The 21,238-nt window shown below is 36.4% G+C and overlaps 2 protein-coding genes across 7 annotated transcripts in view; both read left to right on the forward strand.

The window, feature by feature from the left end:
* Window positions 1-21,238, forward strand: part of ZC3H11A (zinc finger CCCH-type containing 11A) — a 44,292-nt gene that overhangs the window by 6,211 nt on the left and 16,843 nt on the right. For all 6 annotated transcript variants that reach the window (XM_061381903.1, XM_061381902.1, XM_061381901.1 and 3 more), the window contains 8 exons: window positions 1,270-1,329; window positions 8,162-8,361; window positions 9,453-9,572; window positions 16,810-16,933; window positions 18,031-18,234; window positions 18,358-18,474; window positions 18,749-18,829; window positions 21,028-21,138. In XM_061381903.1, the coding sequence (XP_061237887.1) occupies window positions 8,308-8,361; window positions 9,453-9,572; window positions 16,810-16,933; window positions 18,031-18,234; window positions 18,358-18,474; window positions 18,749-18,829; window positions 21,028-21,138 (811 nt within the window). In that variant the 5' untranslated portion in view covers window positions 1,270-1,329; window positions 8,162-8,307. The remainder of the gene's footprint in view (window positions 1-1,269; window positions 1,330-8,161; window positions 8,362-9,452; window positions 9,573-16,809; window positions 16,934-18,030; window positions 18,235-18,357; window positions 18,475-18,748; window positions 18,830-21,027; window positions 21,139-21,238) is intronic.
* Window positions 385-787, forward strand: LOC133227457 (uncharacterized). The gene has a single exon (XM_061381904.1). The coding sequence runs from the start codon at window positions 385-387 to the stop codon at window positions 481-483; it is 99 nt and encodes a 32-aa protein (XP_061237888.1). The 3' UTR covers window positions 484-787.

Here is a 21,238-nt window from a genome sequence, read left to right on the forward strand (position 1 = left end):
AAGATTTAGCCTAGAAATTATGTAGTATTTATTACATGAGAATCAAATTGCTTTGTTACTGGGCTGGTTTCAAAATCTAGAACTCATTTCTATGTATCAAAATCGCTCTTCATTTTTGTTTTTTTTGAAATTCTTAAATGGTAAATGTACCATTGTGAAATGAAATTTGAACTCCCAAAGTTTACCCTTTTACTAAATGGAGTAAATGGATAATTACAAAGTCTTTAGTTGTAGCCATCACTAATAAAGAATTTGGAACTAGATTGCATAAGCCTTTGCAGGGCCACTATTGAATGTCATGCCAGTGACACTGGTGTTGTAAAAGAAGAAAAAAAATCTTCCCTTAGATAGAAACTTCCTGTATTTTGACAGTGCCAGTTCAGGATGGCTATAATGCTGCTCTGCCTTCTACAGCTTGCTGCACCACTCTGTAGTTACTCTGTAACTATACATTTCTATCTTTTTTGGTTAAACACTCCCTGAAGATGATAAAAGATGATGTGACAATATACATACATCCATATTATACACATTGATATATGTGTAAGGATTTCCCTTCATTTTTATTTTGTCGGCCGGGCAAAATTTAGTGTAACATTAAAATACTTCATGATACTTTGGTATAAGAGGAAATTCACTATTTTTATAATGACCCAAATTTAAAGGCTTTTGTAGTGTATTTTAAAAGGGAAAACTTACCCAGATGTTTTATTTCTACACATTTGTGTACATGTGTGTGTGTTTATAAGCCAGTTAGTATATATGTATATGTATATTATACATAAAACACTATATTTTTACATACAAGTATGTTTTTATTATACAGATAATAAAGATGGGGGAAGGTTTCTGTTTTTTTCTTAATAGGTGAAGAAATCTTGAAGACCAGAAATTGGATCTTATTGAATTTTGGTGTTTTTTTTTTCTTTTTTTAATTTTTTCTTTCTTTTTTCTTTTTAAATTAATTGTTCGGCTATGGAAGATTGATCTTTTTTCTTTTTAATAATCCTTTGAATCTCAAGTTCATTTTTATATGAACTCTTTTTTTGTTGTTTTTTTTTTGTTTTTGAGGAGATAACTAACCCTAGCTGTCTCCAGTTTGACAAAGGTTATTTGAATGGACTTAAACTCTCAGTAGTTGAGAGATATTTTAAAAACACATCCTGTGTTTGAATTGTGGCTGAGAGGTTTCCTTGGCAATGTGAGGAGGAAAATTCTTTCTGCCTCATTATTATTAATTCATGGATTGAGTGTTGGTTCGACCTACAGGCGTAATAAATTGGAACTCAGTGAAGACACAGACATTCCTGTTGAGATCAACCAGCTAATGTAAGTGTGGAAATGGGTTTGTTTTTTTTTTTAATCATTAAAGGGCATTAAAGGGTAATTTATGGCATAATTTTCCTGAACCAGTAAGAAATCAAAAAGATAGTTGTCAACACATTATTTTTTTCTTATAATTGTTTACAAGTTTTGGGGTTTTTTGATAGAAATATCACTACCCCTTCTTTTTTTCTTGATAATATGTACTTATAATAAAAGTAAAAACAATACAGACAAGGTGGATTCTTCCTGTAATTCTGCCTCCTCAGAGAAAACCACCATGAACAGTTCATCATGGCATAGTTCCATGTCCATACTCAGAGCTTTGCCTCACCTCTTTTTAATGACTGTGTTTGTTGCTTTATAAAAATGGATATGCAATAATTTAATATATCCTTCATTGATGGACATTTGAGTTTTTACCATTGAAAACAAAAATAGCCCCTAAAAACAGCTATATATATATATATATACACACACACACACACACACACACATATATGTGAACTATTTCTTTGAACCAGTTCTTAAATGTGAATTTGTAGAATTGTTATAATTCTCTAAGGAGGTTATACCAATTTACTGTATTAGTGAAGACTTTTTGATTTTTAAAAGTTCTTAACACACCCCTTTTAGTGAAGGTATTAATCCTTGGCCATGTTGCTGATCTTCTGCTGTACGAATGGTTTTCATTTTATGTAGTCACATCTATGAGTTTTGTCTTGGTTTGTAACTTTGGTATCATGTTTAGGACAGGTTTTTTTCATCCTGAGCTTACTAAAAAAAAAAAAAAAAACCCATGCATTTCTTCCCAGTACTTAAGTGTTTACATATATTATATTAAAATGTAATCTAAGGATTGTAGTTACATGACATTGCCTGTCTTCCTCCCCTTAACCATTGTCAAAAATGCTTTTTAGCTCCTCATAGTTATGAATTTAGAATCTTTCTTATATGGTCCTTTTAGTGAGTTACAGCATCTTTGTCATCCTTGCTTTTGTTCTCCTGAAACCTTTTTTGTATGATATAGAATTTATTTTTTTCAAATGGATGGCTAATTTTTTTGTTGTTGTTAATTTCAAATGCCACTTTTTCCAGAAATTGCCTGAATTCTGTTTATCTTGTACTCATTCATTTGCCAATATTACATTTAAATGTTATATTTCACACCTGTGGTAATTACAGGAAGCCCAGGGCCCTCTCATTCTTCTTAAGATTTTCTTAGTTACTCCAAGTAATTTTGCAGTCTGTCAGGTTCCAATAATAAAGTATCATTGAGATTTTGAATTGAATTGTATTCAATCTACTTAAGGTATTTAGGGGAAAAGTAAACTTCTTTAAGCCTCTACTCCATTATCTCTCCATTATCCAGGTCTTCTTGTGCCTTAGTAGTTTAATAGTTTTGGTTTTGTTTCTAATTTGATGGGGTCTTTTATATTTCTTTGTTTTCTTCCTATATATTTTAGTTTTATGGTGACTAGGACTCTTGTTATCATCTGAATGATTGTTGTTGAAACATAAGAAATTTACTAATTTTAAAAAATATGTTAGTTTTTAAAATTTATTTAATTGATTGTTAGATTGTATAGTTTGCAAGCCTGTAATCTACAGATACTAAATTTTTTGCTTCATCCTTTCTAATCTTTGTACTTTTTTCCCTTATTGCATGCATTGAACTCTGAAACGGTGTTGGATGGTAGTACAGACAGGGTTTTTTTTCCCTTGAGTGATTTACTTGTAATGTTTTACCATGTCACATATGATGATAGTTTCTGATCAATTAGTACACTTATGCTAAGAAGGTTCCTTGTAATTTACAGAGTTTTTATTGGGAATAGATGTTTGTAGCTTCTTTTAAAAAGCCATTTTAACTTTTAAAAAACTACAGTTTTAAATATTTTTTCACCATTTTTCTGTTCTTGAAATCTTAAGATACTGCAGAGTTTCCTTTTTTAACCCCTGTTTATTCTAGTAATGAATTTCCTAATGTTAAACCATTCTTAGTTCTGGAATAAACCTTCTTTGATCATGTTTTGTTACTCTTTTGATATACTATATGGTTCAGTTTATTTAGGATTTATCAGCTGTATCATAAATCAGACACCCCCAAGTAGTTGCTTTAAAACTTTTTAAAAAAATAATGAGAAAATGCCTTTTCATTGTTTTGTTCTTTTTCTATTTATTTTTTCTAATTTTTTTTTCTGAAGTTAGACCGCTTCCTTTAGTAATTTTTAAAAGAATATGTGGAGTACATATATGATACATATTTTATGAGACTTTCTAAAACCTTCTTCCTAGTCCTGAGCTTTTCTTGAAATGTAATTTGAAAAGCTCAATCTAGAGTAATAATATCACCTTTAAATTCTGGATATTTTGTCTTTTGAAATTTTAGAGATTCAAATAATGTGTCAGATGTCAAGTCTGATTTTCTTTCCTTTGTTTTCAGTCTGCTTTTTCCTAGAAGTCTGTATAATTCTGCTTTACCATTGGAATTCAAAAATTTCACCATTATATATATGGTATACGGTGAAGTAGTGATGTCTTTAAAGAACATTTCTGCCTGGCATTTGATGAATCCTTTAGTTAAAAGACTTAAGTTCATCCAGTTTAGGGAAATTTCTTTGTATTGTTATTTTATTATCATTTCTACCAGTTCCATTCCAACCTTATATAATTTTCATTGTGTAGAAATTGAATCTTCTGGAATTATTTCCATGTTATGTATCTTTCCTCCCACATTGGCATCTTTTTGCATTCTGGGGAATGTCCTGATAGTGATATCCTATAATTCAGTTTTGTCTTTTTCATCAGTGTTTATTCAGATTTTTATTTATCTTGGGTACTATTTCTTTTTTTAAAAAAAGGGAATGTGCACCATGGTTTTGGACTTTTGTCTTATGTAGTAATAATTACAGTGAATTTTTTACCTCTACATTTTTGGGGGCTATTTTCTTGCATAGCAGTTATAGCCTTCCCCCCACCCCCCAGTGAAAGTTTTAGAAGTTCAGTATGTAAAAGGGATATATGAAAGAACTGTTCTATTTAAACATTAGTAACGTGATGCATATCTATTCAGGATTCAGTCTCTCCATGCCTTGCCTTGCCTACCTCAGGGTGTTTTACAGAATCGATTTTGAAAAAATGGTGGGCAGGGGGGTGGGGAGTACAACTCATGCTATTCTACTATTTCATAAATCTCATTTTGTTTGATTAATATGTAGCAGTCTTACTGAAACCAACAACAGTTCATTTATGTTCTTTGGGATGTTGATTTCAGGGATGAAGGGGACACCAAAGCCTCCTTTCTGTTGTAAAATGTTTCCTTTCTTTTCTGACTAATACTTTTTCTTTTTGTGTGTGTCATTGTAGTTAATTCCTAGAGACTTGATCCCATTGGAGGCAATTTTTTAGTTTTTATTTTATGTTGTAGTAGAGTTGATTTACAATGCTCTGTTAGTTTCAGGTGTACAGCAGAGTGATTCAGTTGTGAATATACATATATCCATTCTTTTTCAGATCCTTTTCCCATATAGGTTATTACAGAGTATTATAATATTCTGTGCTATACAGTAGGTCTTTGTTGATTATTTATTTTACATGTAGTAGTATGTATATGTTAATCTCAAACTAATTTTTCCCACCTCTAAATTTTCTTTCTTTTCTTTGGCCGTTCTGCTTACAGAATCTCAGTTCCCCAACCAGGGATTGAACTCAGGCCATGAAAGTGCCAAATCCTAATCACTGGACCCTCAGGAAATTCCCTCTCTCCCTCTGATTTTTAAAGTTACCTTTTGGTGTACCCTAGATGGTGGAATGCATTCTCTTTGTGGTCAGAGGAATGTTGGTAGTGGACTGGTGAAGTAGTATTAAAGACCCAGTCCTTGTTCTGTTCTGTAGCATATCAACAATGGTCAGGTCAGTTAGGGTAGACTTGAATTTTCTGGTACATCTGTGTTTCATCATATTAGAAAATATAGTGTTATTCTCAGCATAAAATAATAAATAGCCACCTGTAATCCTACCACCGTGACTATAACTACTGCTAACATTTGATCTATATTTTTCTAGCTTTCTTCCTGCTACCGTATCCTCACCAGCACTTGGTGGTATCAGTTTTTGGATTTTCGTCAGCCATTCTAAAAGGAATTTGCAACTCCCAGTGATACTGAGTGTCTTTTAATATGCTTGGTTGTCATCTGTATATTTTCTTTGGTGAGGTGTCTGTTTAGATCTTTTGCCCATTTTTAAATTAGTTTTTCTTTAACTTATTTTTTTGGCTGTGCCGCATGGCATGGGTGATGGGATCTTAGTTTCCCACCAGGGATCAAACCTGTGCTCCCTGCATTGGAAGCGTGGAGTCTTAACCACTGGACCACTGGGGAAGTCCCTGATTTGTTTTTCTTATTGTTGCATTTTAAGGGTTCTTTGTATATTTTGAATACCAGTCCTTTATCAGTTATGTGTTTTGCAGAAATTTTCTCCCAGTCTGTAACTTGGCTTTTCATTCTCTTAATAGTGCTTTTGAGAAGTGGAAGTTTTTAATTTTAATTAACTCCAACTTATCAATGGTTTCTTTAATGGACTGTACATTTGGTGTTATGTCTAAAAAGCTATCACCACACCCAGAATCAACTGGATTTTCTCTTGTTTTATTCTCTAGGAGTTCTATAATTTCACATTTGTGATCCATTTTAATTTTTGTGAAAGGTTTAAGATCCCTGTCTAGATATATTTTTTTGCATGCAGGTATCCTCTTCTTCCAGCATTGTATGTTGAAAAGACTGTCCTTTCTTCTTTGAAATTGCCTTGCTTCTTTGGCAAAGATCAGTTGACTCTATTTTTAATGTATATTAGTTTCTTAGGGCTTCCATAACAAAGTACCACATACCTGGGTGTCTTAAAGCAACAGAAGTTTATTATTCACAGTTTCGCAGGTTAGAAGTCTGAAAAGGTGTTGACAGGGTCGTGCTCTCTTTGAAACCTGTAGGGAGATGATCCTTCTTTGCTTTTTTAGCTTCCGGTGTTTGCTGGCAATCCTTGTCATTCCGTGGTTTATAGAAGCATCAGTTTTTGAACATGTAGGTTTCTAGGTGTTTTTTCGTTGTTAGAAGATGGTGATGAACTTTCTTAGGCACTATTCTTTTGCATATTTGTTGAATATTAGTTCAGTTCAGGCGCTCAGTCGTGTCTGACTCTTTGCGAGCCCATGGACTACAGCACTCCAGACCTCCCTGTCCATCACCAGCTCCCACAGTTTACTCAAACTCATGTTCATTGAGTCAGTGATGCCATCCAACCATCTCATTCTCAGTCGTCCCCTTCTCCCGCCTTCAATCTTTCCCAGCATCAGGGTCTTTTCAAATGAGTCTGTTCTTCGTATCAGGTGCCAAAGTATTGGAGTTTCAGCTTCAGCATCAGTCCTTCCAATGAATTTTCAGGACTGATTTCCTTTAGCATTGACTGGTTGGATCTCCTTGCAGTCCAAGGGACTCTCAAGAGTCTTCTCCAACACCACGGTTCAAAAGCATCCATTCTTTGGCACTCAGCTTTTTTTATAGTCCAACTCTCACATCCATACATGACCACTGGAAAAACCATAGCCGTGACTAGATGGACCTTTGTTGGCAAGGTAATGTCTCTGCTTTTTAATATGCTGTCTAGGTTGATTATAACTTTTCTTCCAAGGAGTAAGCGTCTTTTAATTTCATGGCTGCAGTCACCATCTGCATTTATTTTGGAGCCCCCAAAAATGAAGTCTGTCACTGTTTCCACTGTTGAATATTAATCTCAGGATAAATTCTGGAAATGGAATTGAAAGCCATAGGATATTTAAATTTAGAAGGTTTCGTGTGTGTTTAGTAACATAACTCTTCTAACCTAGGTTGCTGAGTTAAAGGCTGGTTTTACCATGGCCTGCTATTCTTGGATTAGGAATTGTTAGTGGAAAATGTGAATTTGATTCATCTTAATTTCAAGTTGTAGATCAATGTTTCTCTTTTAAGATCTTTTTGTTTTGTTATGGCCAAAAGCTTTTGGTACGCGGAACTTCCCCAACCAGGGACCAGTTCCACACTCTGGGTGGTGGAATTGCAAGTCTTAACCACTGGACCACAAGGGAAGTCCCTAGATCCATGTTTCTGAAACTTTATCCTCTGATGTAGGGGTTTGTAGAAACCCCTTCCAGATTCTGACATGTGCTCTTGTCATGTATTTTTACTTCTGTAGAAGCTTGCTTTCTTGAACCCTTTAGTGTGAGAACTATGGTATGGCAAGAACTAAGGGGAGAGGGAATGCTGGTCATTCTGCATAAGCACTATTTTAGGGATAAGCCCTGAGAACTTCTTTTGCTCCTTTTGTGTAATTGGTGTGCAGCTCTTCGGTCATCTTCATTGTATTAGCTCGCTCTACAGATTTTTCAGGGGTAGTGGTTCACCAGCTATTCCAGGGAGATAGTTTTTTCCACATACTTAGAATTATATACTTTGGAAATAACAAAAATGCTTGTGAATAATTAGATGAAAAAAGTCTAGTTTGTCAGAAATACAGATTTAGCAAATTATCTTGTGTAAAATAGTCCAAGTTAATAATCTAAACTGCAGATCATTTGTTGAGTATATAATGCTTACATAATTTATGGTGAAGCACCATAGAGAATGCAAAGAAAGAAGCATGGCTGTTAAACAAAAATTTTGCATTGTAGATGAGAATATACAACATTCACAGATTAAAATATGAATCAGAATTTTCATAAGGTTCTGTTCATTGGTCAGGGTGATTTGGAGAAGATTGTTGAAAGAATTTACCTGAAATATTTTCATTCATTGTCTTCTCATTTTAGGATTAACATTTAAAAGACGATTTCTGTGATTGACTTGTCTTTTGGAAGATTAAACCCATATCAAGAGGACTTGGAGCTGGTCCTCGTCTAGAGGAAGCAGTGGCTTGTTTTCAAAAAGCCACTTCTCATCTAAGGATCTACTCAGCATGCCTAATCAAGGAGAAGACTGCTATTTTTTTTTCTATTCTACTTGTACTAAAGTAAGAATTAGCATCTCTAAATCAGTTCTTTCTATGATTTCCCTAATAAAATTGAATAAAATTTTCCCAGCATACCAAGGTGTCTTTTGTGTTTTGCTCAATGTTTATTATCTGCTGTCAATTTTTCGTAAAGGATAGCATTCCTAAGGGAATTTATTGCTCATCGTTTTTTTTCCTGTTCATTTTATGTTCTCCATACTCCAGAAGTAAAAAGATAGCATTTAGTCATCATTCGGTGTTCTTATAGCTATAATCAGTCTGTTCAGGGTGCTTTTAAGGAATTAAGAACACTTGACTGTGGCTTGCTAACTTTGATCTTTATCTAGTAAATTTACTTTGTAGTAAATGAATGGGTGGATTGTATTGTATTTATAGAATTGTCGTGGACTGAATTTGACTTCTCCCTTCAGATTTCCTGCTGAATCCTAAAGCCACTTTTCTAAATATGCTTTTGCAGGTTTATTAGAGCTTTTTTCTTTGTTGAAGCTTCCTGCTTTTCAGCTTGTTTCTTCTGCAGCTCCATTTAGATTTATCTATTATTTTCTGTTATTCCTTTATGACTAATTCTATACATGTGTTTTTTTTTCCCCCAAGTATTTTTCTTAAATCATTTTAGTACTATATTTTAAATTGTTAGTTTTGAGCAAAGCTTTAAGTAACAAGTTGCACAACAGTAGCATTTTGTTTCAAATAGTAGCATTGTATGAAATTTATGGTGAAACATGGAATTATACTTAAATTCTAATTACTTTCTAATTTTCCATTTAAAGCTAGTTATACAAGTCAGGATATATGAAATAGTTTTGAAGATTAACTGTAAAACATATTTTTTAAGGGTACCTAATATTCCCGCTTGTATTTTTGAACCCCGTCTCTCAGCTTGTTGCATTCATGTTGTCAGATCAGATAAAGGATAGGTTTTAGGAAATTAAACATTTCTTGACCTCTGATTGTTCTTACCATCTCACTTCAGTTGTTTTCTCCCTGTCTCTCCGTGTTTGTCTAGGTACCGAGAACTTTACAGTGAGCGTTTTGCCTGGGGGCTGGTTTGATCCCACAGTTCTTTTCTGTATTATTCCTTCTGTTCACAGGGTGACAGCTGTCCATTCCGTCACTGTGAAGCTGCACTGGGAAATGAAACTGTTTGCACATTATGGCAAGAAGGGCGCTGTTTTCGACAGGTGTGCAGGTTTCGGCACATGGAGATTGATGTAAGTCTTCAGTTTGTGTTTTAGTAAGTAGTCTTGTGTCCTGATGGGACAATAAAAAATGTGGCAGTAAAAATCATCTTATGTAACATGTGGGTTAAATTCTTTTTTAATGACCTAGTGAAATTTCTGTCATTAGTGAAATGTTCACTTAATATCAAGATGCTTTATGGTATGAATTAATATCATATTTCATAAAGGCCATTTGGTAATTTTGTCTAAAGTGAAAATCATATATGTATATTTAGGGAGTGTTTATATTTCTGTGTTTATTTTAAAACAGTCTGAACTTAGAGAAAAGTTGCAAATATAGTATGAAACTTTCCACTAAACCATAACTGTGATAAACCATCAAAATTAGAATATTAACATTTATATATTACTCTCATTGAATCCTCAGATCCCATTCAGGTTTTGCCCTTGAATTGGTGATGTTCTTTATTGCAATAGGAGTGAGTCCAGAATCATGTGCTGCATTGAGTTTCATAGTGATTTGGCCTTCTGTCTAGAACAGTTGATCAGTCTTTTCTTGCCTTTCATTGACCTTGACATTTTTGGTCGCTATAGGACAGTTATTTTGTGTAATGTTCCTCCCTTTGGGTTTATCTAATACTTCCTCATTGCTAAATTCAGATCTTATATTTTTGGCAGGAATATCACAGAGGTGATATTCTTCTCACTGCTTACCATTGAGTGGTGTACAATTTTAATTATCCCATTACTGATGTTAACTTGCATCACTTCATTAAGGTGGTAGCCACCAGATTGCTTCACTGTACATTTTTTTTTTTTTTGGTAATTATGTTTTGGAAAGGTACTTTGAGACCTTGTAATTATCCCATTTCATATCAAATTTTGAATGAAATTTTTTTTTCCAAGTTTTTATGTGTGGTCTCAATGATTTCCTGTTTTATTCAGTGTATTATATGCCATTACTATCATTTTTTCCTCCTCAGATTGATGTTTGGCCAATAAGAGCCCTTAAAGCTGATTTTTGTATCTTTGTGATGTTTCCGTCCTTCTTTGAACACGTCTTCACTTTCTGGCCTAACAAGGTTGTCCAGGTCCACATGCTCTACTCGTTTGCCCCCGCCCCCCGCCCCCCGGCTCATCCTCTGACAACACTAGACCCCCAATCAGGAAGACCCTGCCTTCCTCACCCTGCTTAGTCTCTGATGCCCCTTCTAGGCTGACCTCCATGAGTACACCCTCCTCACCCTATCATGAGATTGCTTCTGCACAGAAGCCTTCCTACCCTTCTCAGGCTCCAGCACTGTGCTGGCTATCCTCCTACACAAATGCTTTGCTAACCCTGACAACATGTGCCAATTCTACTTCATCCCATGGATGCCTTCCTCATCTCAGTCAGCCTCTACCACTGTGCTCTGGGCCACTTGCCCTTCCTTTCCCAGCATCTGTGCCTACCTCTCTCAGCCTCACATAATGACTTTTGAATTGTTTGAGAAGGGGTGGGGAAAGAAGAAAGAGCCTAAATACGCAGTTTGTAGGTCTGGGGTTATGTAGCCACTCCATTCTGGTTTCAGCTGAGTACCTGGTGGCTCAGTGCTAAAGAATCCACCTGTCTGTGCAAAAGACGTGGGTTCAATCCCTTGGTCAGGAAGATCCCCTGGAGAAGGAAATGGCAACCCACTCCGGTATTCTTGCCCGGGAAATCCCATGGACAAAGGAGTCTGGTGGACTGCAGTCCGTAGGGTTGCAAAGAGTTGGTCATGACTTAGCAAATAAATAACATTCTATTCTGTCTTCCACATAGATTCACTAAGTACGTTCAGAAAAAGAAATGCTCTTGCAACTTTTAAAAAATCATGCGGTAACATTGCAAGCAGAGTAAACTGGCACAACTCTTAGGAACGCTGTGCCAGTCTCTAAGAACATATATTAGATTGCTGCAGATGTAATAGCTGTTTCAGACTGCAAATTTTAAATCATTATAACTAGCTCGAAACACATCTTTGTTAATCAAAATAGAATTAATTACAATCAACACATTTTGCCAATGAGAAATAAATTGCTTCGGGATTTGATGAATTCTTGGAAAACATTTTCTGCATCCTGCTGGTTGTGGAAGCCTTCACCATGCAAAAAGTTGTCCAGATGCTTGAAGAAGTGACGGTTGGTGAGAGGTCAGGTGAATATGGTGAATGAGGCAAAACTTCATAGCCCAATTTGTTCAATTTTTGAAGTGTTGCTTGTGCAACGGTTGGGCGTTGTTGTGGAGAAGCATTGAGCCCTTTCTGTTGATTGGTGCTGGCTGCAGATGTTGGAGTTTTTTGTGCATCATGTTGATTTGCTGAGTATACTTCTCAGATATAATGGTCTTACCGGGATTCAGAAAGCTGTAGTGGGTCAGACTGGCAGCAGACCACCAGTGTCCATGACCTTTTTTTGGTGCGAGTTTGGCTCTGGGAAGTGCTTTGGAGCTTCTCCATCCAGCCACTGAGCTGGTCATCGTCAGTTGTATAAAATCCACCTTTTGTTGCTCATCCCAATATGATCGAGAAATGGTTTGTTGTTGCATAGTATGAGAGAAAACAACACTTCAGAACAGTGATATTTTTGATTTTTGGTCAGATCACGAGGCTTCCACTCTTCAAGCTTTTTCACCTTTCCAATTTGCTTCAAATGCCGAACAACCACAGAATGATCACCTTTGAGTTCTTTGGAGGATCGACTTGAATGATTACTCTCAGTTGGTCATTGTCAACTTCTGACCAGCCACTCTGATCCTCATCTTCAAGGCTTTTGTCTCCTTTGCAAAATTTCTTGGACTACACTGCACTGTATGTTTGTTGGCAGTTCCTGGGCCAAATGCATTGTTGATGGGAGTTGTCTCCACTGCTTTATGACCCATTTTGAACTTGAATAAGAAAATCCCTTGAATTTTCTTTTTGTCTAACATCATTTCTCTAGTCTAAAATATAAAATAAACAGCATGTAATAAGTCATTAGCAGAAAGACATAAAGTGAGAAATGCACATTAAAATTATGTGTAACGTAATCACATTTATTTAAGAATATATTCCAGTATGAAACAGCAACTTTCAACAATGGAAAAACCGCAATTTTGCATCAACCTAATACATTTGGAATTCTCTAGAAAACTCAAGGGACTTAGCATATGGTTGATGCATGCATTCATGCATGCATGTGTGTGTGCTCAGTCGTGTCTGACCTCTTGTGACCCCATGAACTGTAGTCTGCCAGGGTCCTCTGTCCGTGGGATTTTCCAAGAAAGAATACTGGAGTGGGTTGCCATTTCCTCCTCCAGTGGATCTTCCCGACCCAGCGATTGAATATCTATGTCCCACGTTTCCTGCATTTTATGTGAATTCTGATTTATTACAGTGATAGAGTAAGGATACACTGATGATAGAAGACAGCCATAGTCTGGAGTTATTCATATGTGTGTTTCTGTTATGGTCTCTGCATGAGGGTTCACAAAGAACACACACTTCTCCCAAAGGTGAAAACGCAGCAATACATGTGCATGTTTTGCTCTGGGAAGCCCATTATATGGGGCTTCCCCAGGGGCTTAGTGGATAAAGAATCTGCCTGCAATGCAGGAGACTTAGGTTCAGTCCCTGGGTCCTTAAGGGACAGAATGGTTCCGTATTTGTTAGTTAAATACTTAGGTAGTTTTATAGTGCAGAAACTACGGCAGATGATGAGCATTCACTGTGTATGTTTGGACCAGCTGTATATCTTTGAACCATGTGTTATATATATGGCTGTTTTAAAAGCTAAAGAAATAATCATGTAGGAGAATGTTACTATGAGGGTGTGTTGCTAAGTAAAAATGTACAGAATTACATGGAAAACCTTTCTTTTAAATGTGAATCAATACATTTTACAGTTTTTTTTTTTTTTTAAGAATTCTATATCAAAATAAGTGACTCACTGTGTAATGGCATAATAGGTATTAATTTTATTTTCCAAGTCATCTTTATTGTTTGTGTATTACTTTTTATTTTGAAATAAAATTCAGTAATGGTATTAAACATGTTAAATAAATGTCCTATGACTTCAGTTTAAAGATAATGCTATCATATCCAGTAATTTGAAGGTTGCTTTTAGGAAAGAAGCAAAGACAGATCCAGGAGCAGGGAAGATTGGCATTAGGTGCTACCTCAAGAAATAATTAGATAGTTGTTATTTTAAAGAGCAATGGTAGCTTTTTTTTTTTTTTTTAACATTTATTTATGCATTTATGTATTTATTTATTTGGTTGTATTTCCCTGGTGATAACAGTGGTAGCACCTGGTAGCTTCATGGGTTTCCCTGGTAACTCAGCTGGTTACAGATTCAGTCTTGAATCTGCCTGCAATGCGGGAGACCTGGGTTCGATCCCTGGGTTGGGAAGATTCCCCTGGAGAAGGGAATGGCTAATCACACCAGTATTGTGGCCTGGAGAATTCCATGGACTGTGTATAGTCCATGGGGTCCCAAAGAGTTGGACAGGACTGAGCGACTTCATTTGGTTGCTTGGGGTCTTTGTTGCTCCTCATGGGCTTTCTCTAACTGCAGTCAGCAGGGCTACTCTTCATCACAGTACACGGGCCTCTCGTGCGGTAGCTTCTCGTTGCAGAGCACAGGCTTCAGTACTTGCAGCACATGGACTCAGTAGTCATGGCACATGGGCTTAGTTTGCTCCACAGCACGTGGAATCTTCCCAGACTAGGGATCAGACTCATGTTCCCCGAATTAGGTGGATTCTTACCCACTGTACCACCAGGGAAGTGCAGTTGTAGCTATTATACCTAACTTTTAAGGGTAACGGGATACTAATAAATACTATAAAGTTCTTTCAAAGACTGAGTTATTTGCCATACTTTTTAAAAACATGTGGCAGTAAGTGCAGGGCATAATTCTTTTACATTGTTGTTGCTCAGTCTCTCCATCGTGTGTGACTCTGCAACCCCATGGACTGCAGCATGTCTGGCTTCTCTGTTCTTCACTGTCTCCCAGAGTTTGCTCAAACTCATGTTCATTGAGTCAGTGATGTCACCCAACCATCTCATCCTCTGTCATCCCCTTCTCTTCCTGCCCTCAATCTTTCCCAGCATCAGGATCTTTTCCAGTGAGTTGGCTCTTTGCATCAGGTGACCAAAGTATTGGAGCTTCAGCATCAGTCCCTCCAGTGAATATTCACAGTTGATTTCCTTTAGGATTTGACTGGCTGACCTCTTTGCTGTCCAAGGGACTCTAAATTAGAGTCTTCTCCAACACCACAGTTCTAAAGAATCCATTCTTCAATGTTCAGCCTTCTTTATGGTCCAACTCTCATATCCATACGTGACAACTGAAAAAACAATAGCTTTGACTATACGAACCTTTGTTGGTAAAGTGATGTCTCTGCTTGTTAATACACTGTCTAGGTTTGCCATAGCTTTTCTTCCAAAGAGCAAACATCTTTTAATTTCATGGCTGCACTCACCGTCTGCAGTGATTTTGGAGCTCAAGAAAGTAAAGTCTGTCACTGTTTCCATTGTTTCCCATCTATTTCCCATGAAGTGATGGGACTGGATGTCATAATCCTGTTAGTTTTTTTGAATGTTGAATTTTAAGCCAGCTTTTTCACTCTCCTCTTTCACTTTGATCAAGAGACTCTTTACTTCCTGTTCACTTTCTGATTAGAGTGGTATCATCTGCATGATTTTTCTCCCGGCAGTCTTGATTCCAGCTTGTGCTTCATCTAACCTGGCATTTTGCATGATGTACTCTGCATATAAGTTAAATAAGCAGGGTGACGTAATTTTTACCAAATTACCTTTGAGAGATGTTGAACCAGTTTACATTTCTGTTACCAGCGTGTGGGACTCATGATTCTTCCACATTCCTACCAACACAGTGTATTATCAGTCTCCCAGTTATAGCAGATATTGGAATCATTGCCCTTCTTGATACCTTTAAGGTTCTTTTCGTTTCAGGCATTGTTTCTTTCTTTATTTCTTCCATATTGAAAAATGGAAGTTTTTGAATAGTACTGTTGTTCGCCTTGAAATTTAAAGCTTACGCTGCTTTATTATGAGAGATCTAACATAATGCAGGTTATTAATCAGACATTAATTACTTTTCAGAAGTCCTTATCGGGACTTTTTTTTTTTGAGTTATATAGAAATGTGCACAAATCATTATCTTACATGTTGAGTTTTCATTGAGTGAGTGTACCTAATAGACCAGCACCCAGATCATGAAATAGAACATTTCCAACCCTGTCTTCCCCCTTGATCTCCTTCCCCATTGTCATTCACCACAGTCCCAAAACTAGTCACCATCTTGACCATTCTGCCATAGTAAAGTTTTGACTGTTTGGTTTTTCTGTAAATAGAATCATACAGTGTGTGCTCTTTTGTCTGGCTTCTTTCATTTTGCTCCCATAGTATTGTTTATTCCCACTCATTACTGGATAGCATTGTATTTTATGAATATACTGCGAAGTATTCCAGAATGTATATACTGGAATGTATCCATTCTAGTGTTGCTGTACATTTGGTTTGTTTCCATTTTGGAGCTCTTTTTAATAGTGTTGCTTTGAAATTCTTTATATACATCTAATATAATGTCTGTGTTAGAACTAATATGTATTTGTCTTGGACATATATCCTGTGATCCAGCAAATCATTCTATTCTTGTTTTCCTTGTTCCCTTTTATAAAAGCAAGGTAGCTTGGGACGGAGACCTTTTTAGTGTGTTACATGAGCCTTTGAGAAGTCACGAATGGGAAGAATTTTTTTATCCAAATCTTGAACTCTCAGCTTCAGATAACAACTGCAGTTTATTGACTCTTCTATCGCTAAGTGCTTCTTGTACATTATTTCATTTATTTCTCATAAGAACCTGATTAGATAGCTACTGTACTCCCATTTTATAGCTGAGGAAAGTGAGACTAAGAGGTATTATTTGTCTGACGTTACATGGTCAGTAAGTAATGTGATAGAGAATCAAACACTATTATCTTGGACTCCATAATCTTACCTACTATATTACTCCCCTTTTCTAAATTATGGACATTTAAGAAGAGGGCAAGGAGAAAGAGCAGCAAAGTTCTTCCTGCTCTTTGATTTCTCCATCATGCTAGGATATGTCACTTTCAGCAACCCCTTTTCCTCACACTCAAAATCATTTCACATGCCTCAGATTTTTTAACCTTGTGTGAACTTTGTCCAGAAAACACGACCAAGTGAATACAGGTCATACTGATGTCTTTTTCCTCTTACAGAAAAAACGCAGTGAGATTCCTTGTTATTGGGAAAATCAGCCAATGGGATGTCAGAAACTAAACTGTGCTTTCCATCACAACAGAGGACGTTATGTTGATGGCCTTTTCCTACCTCCAAGCAAAAGTGAGTTTCGTTTTTTAATTTTAAAAGGCTAGTTGCTGTATAATGAACACCTACATGCATACTTTATAGAGTACACACTTACAGAGTACATTGCCGTCTCTGTAGTCTTGTGAGAAAGCAGTTTTATTTTCACTTCAGATGAGGAAACTGAACTTTATTACGGTTAAATGACTTGTGCACAGTCATAAGCCAATAAAGTAGCAGTCATGATTAAAACTTTGTTGACAAAGCTGTGCTGCTTCACAAATGTTTCTTGGCATGACAGTTTAGGTTATTTAGCTTACGTCATTTCCCATTTTCTTACCATGCTTACAGAGATTTTTCAAAAGAAACTTGATTGTCCAGGCCAGGGGTTGGCAATCCTGGTCTTTGACCTGTATTGCAAAGTAAAATTTTATTGAAATGAAGCCCTGCCCGTTTGTTTACATATTTTCTATGGCCAAATTTTGTGCTACTGCTGCAGAGTTGAGTAGTTGAAACACAGATCTACAAGGCTAAAATATTTACTGTATACTTCTATATATTAAAAAACTTGCTTATCCTGCTCTAGGGTATAATCTAAAATAAAACTCACACTCTGTCAAAAGCTAGTATTTATTTCCATTTAAAATAATTTCCTAATGGAGTGATCAGCCATTTAAAAGCCACATCTGCTGTGTGATTAAAATCTGATGGCTGTATATTTTTATCTTCTTTAAGGGGAAAAAAGGCTCACTCCTTTCTGATTTGATTCAAAAGTATTACCCACTGTCTCTTTAAAAAGCTGTTTCTTGATCCTACAGTCTAGAATTTCAGTATTAAAATTTAATGTCTAGAATGTGTAAATAATTACTATGCATCTAGCTTTTATTCTCTGAGTGCCTACTTTGTGTTTACATGGAGTGAATAGTTTTTAGCTAGAAGCCACATTTTCCCTCCTGGAAGTTTAGAACCTAATTGGGAAAATGGGGAAATTAAAAATTAAATTAAATTTTTAATTAAAAGAGATAAATTAAAAAAGACAATGCTCAAATCACCAAGCTTATTATAGATAATTGGAGTTTTTTGATGAATTGGAACTTTTTTCTTTTAATTTATAACTAATTTTTTATGTCTAGCTGTGTTGCCCACTGTGCCTGAGTCGCCAGAAGAGGAAGTGAAAGCTAGCCAGCTCACAGTTCAGCAGAGCAAATTATCTGTCCAGTCTAATCCCTCTCCTCAGCTGCGAAGTGTTATGAAAGTAGAAAGTTCAGAAAACGTTCCCAGCCCTACACACCCACCTGTGGTGATCAATGCTGCAGACGATGATGAAGACGATGATGGTAAGCTTTAGCTCTTTCGTTAGGACAAGTAAAAGATCAGGGTAACTTAGTGAGTTAGCATCAGACTTGAAGCTCTACATCTGTTTTTTAATTGGAAATTTGCCTTAAATGTTGACAATATAGATCAGTTTTCTGAGGAAGGTGATGAAACCAAAACACCTACCCTGCAACCAACTCTTGAAGTTCATAATGGATTACGAATGACTTCTGCCCGGAAACCTGGGGTCAATTTAAAACAAGGTAAGAAGGGGCTATTTTGAGGCTAGTTTCTGCTCATAAATCTTACAGCACTATTGAATATGTCCAGACTATCTTAAATACCTTTGAAATTTAATTCCTAATTACCAGCACCTCCCTCTTCCTTGTGGCCATTACACTTACTCACACACACACACTTACATATACTTTCTCGTATTCATTGAGAAGACATTTGAATGCCAGCTGTGTATGTACAAATAAAATGCAAGGGTAAAATGGTGCTAGTTCCTCACGTGGTTGCTATTTGTGTTCCTAGGTGAAAGTTTGAATTTTGGAATAAAAACCCTTGAAGAAATTAAATCAAAGAAAATGAAGGAAAAATCAAAGAAGCAAGGTGGTAAGTTTTCAGGAGTTTTAACATGGAGAATTGAATGTTTCTAGAGAAGACTAAAAAGACACTTGGCACCAACTAAAATGAGCAAATAGATTTTGATTTTTGTGGCTTGTTTAAATTAAAACATAGTCTTATTTAAAACATAGTTGCTTTTTTAAACCGTTGCAGCTGTGTTTCTGTCCCTAACTATTCAGAGATAGGCACGTACAATAAAAAACCTGAAAGAACTTGTTTATTTTGAGAAATATAACTCTAAAGAATAGCGTATAAACTTTTTTTGGCCACATTGCATGGCTTGCAGGATCTTGGTTCCCTGACCAGGGATTGAACCCATGCACCTTGCAGTGATAGCTCAGAGTCCTAACCACTGAACCTCCAGGAAATTCCCTAAACTATTATTAAAAGAGGAAAGACTTTATTTTGTAGTAGGTTAATTCTTCCTCAGGAACTGCTAGAATTTTCTTCTAGCGCTTGCCTTAGTCTGGTTGATCTGTATTTCCAACCATAAAAATATTAGGTTAGTGCAAAAGTAATTGCGATTTTACATTGTTGAACTTTGCTGTTTGATACTGGGATACATTGCTAAATAATGTGTGTTATACATCATTTTAATGTTCATTTCTCAGTTTGTTTTTTGCTAGTGACTTATTACTTGCTATGTATTTTATATTTATTTTAGACTAGGGAAATGGTTTTAGACAAAAAGCACATTCAAGTGATTTTCTTAAATCAAGTTCAAAATGAGTCATAAAGCAGCAGAGTCAACTCTCAACATCAGCAACACATTTGGCTCTGGAACTGCTAACAAGCATACAGTGCAGTGGTGGTTCAAGAAGTTTTGCAAAGGAGACTTGAAAATGAAGATCATAGTGGACAGCTATCAGAAGTTGACAGTGACCAACTAAGAGCAGTCATTGAACCTGATCTTACAGCTACATGAGAAGTTGCCAAAGAACTGTGTTGATCATTCTGTGGTCATTCGGTGTTTGAAGCAAATTAGAAAGGTGAAGAAAGTTGCTAAGTGGTAACCTTATGAGCTGACCAAAAACCAAAAAATCGTCATTTTGAAGTGTGATCTCCTCTTACTCTACACAATGACAACGAACCATTCCTTGATCATATGTAACACATATGTACACATTCCTCGATCACATGTAACAAAAATTGGATTGTACATGACAACAGGCTGTAACCATTTCAGCGGTCAGACTGTTAAGAAGCTCCAAAGGACTTCCAAAGCCAAACTTGCACCAAAAAATGGTCACAGTCTCTCTTTTGTGGTCTGTTGCCAGTTTGATGCACTCCAGCTTTCTGAATCCCAGTGAAACCATTACATCTGAGAAGTATGCTCAGCAAATCAATGCCTGCAGCTGACTTTGGTCAGCAGAAAGGGCCCAGTTCTTCTCCACAACAACGCTTCAAAAGTTGAACAAAATTGGGCTGTGAAGTTTTGCCTTATCTTCCATACTCATTTGACCTCTCGCCAACTGATAACCACTTCTAAGCACCTCGACAACTTTTTGCAGGGAAAATGGTTTCACAACCAACAGGATACAGAAAATGCTTTTCAAGGGTTCATCAAATGCATGGGTTTTTACACTACAGGAATAAACTTATTTCTCATTGGCAAAAAATGTAATAATTGTAATGGTTCCTATTTTGATTCGTAAAGATGTGTTTGAGCCTAGTTATACTGATTTAAAATTCATGGTCTGAAACCGCAATTACGTTTGTACCAACCTAATAGATATCGTGTGAAATGTATTTAGAAAGAATCAGAGGATTGGTTCTAAGCGCCTTGTTGAAGCTTGTTCTGCAGCGACTTTGGAGTTCCATTTTGCAGACGATTGAGTATGGATGGAAAGAACTAGATTGACACACCTGATGGGGTGTGCTTCTGAGGTTAGGGTTAGTGTAACGTTAGCCTCACTCGTAAGTAAGTAAAAGTAGATTGAGTGCCCGAGGAACTCAGAACAGTTTATATTTTATTTTCACATTGTGCCAAAGGCAGACAAGAGATGAGATTATCTCCCTTTCCCTACTCCCATTTCACTGTAGGCAAACAGGAACAGAAAGATTGCTTGGCTTGTAGTCCAGTGGTCTGTATTGGACTTACCTGGTCTCAAAAAACAAAACTTCTTGATTTATGATAGCTTCATTTTTCATCGATTATTTACTGTTCTTTGACTTTCTTTATTTAGAAGGTTCTTCGGGAGCTTCCAGTCTTTTACTCCAGTCACAGCCCATGCCAGGTCCTGAAAAAGAGAATGTCCGGACTGTGGTGAGGACAGTAACTCTCTCCAGCAAGCAAGGTGAGGTACAGGTAGATCTGAGCAGCTGTGAGTTCCTACTTTTAAGTGGGAGAGCAGAATCCTTGGGTTTGGTGTATTGGTGGATTTGCAGGGAGATTTT

Source organism: Bos javanicus, chromosome 16 (assembly GCF_032452875.1).
Source record: "Bos javanicus breed banteng chromosome 16, ARS-OSU_banteng_1.0, whole genome shotgun sequence".
In the NCBI taxonomy this organism is placed as follows: domain Eukaryota; kingdom Metazoa; phylum Chordata; class Mammalia; order Artiodactyla; family Bovidae; genus Bos; species Bos javanicus.

What these genes read in the sequence shown, in the direction of transcription:
- LOC133227457 (XM_061381904.1), top strand. Translation starts at nt 385, where the DNA reads ATGGCTATAATGCTGCTCTGCCTTCTACAGCTTGCTGCACCACTCTGT.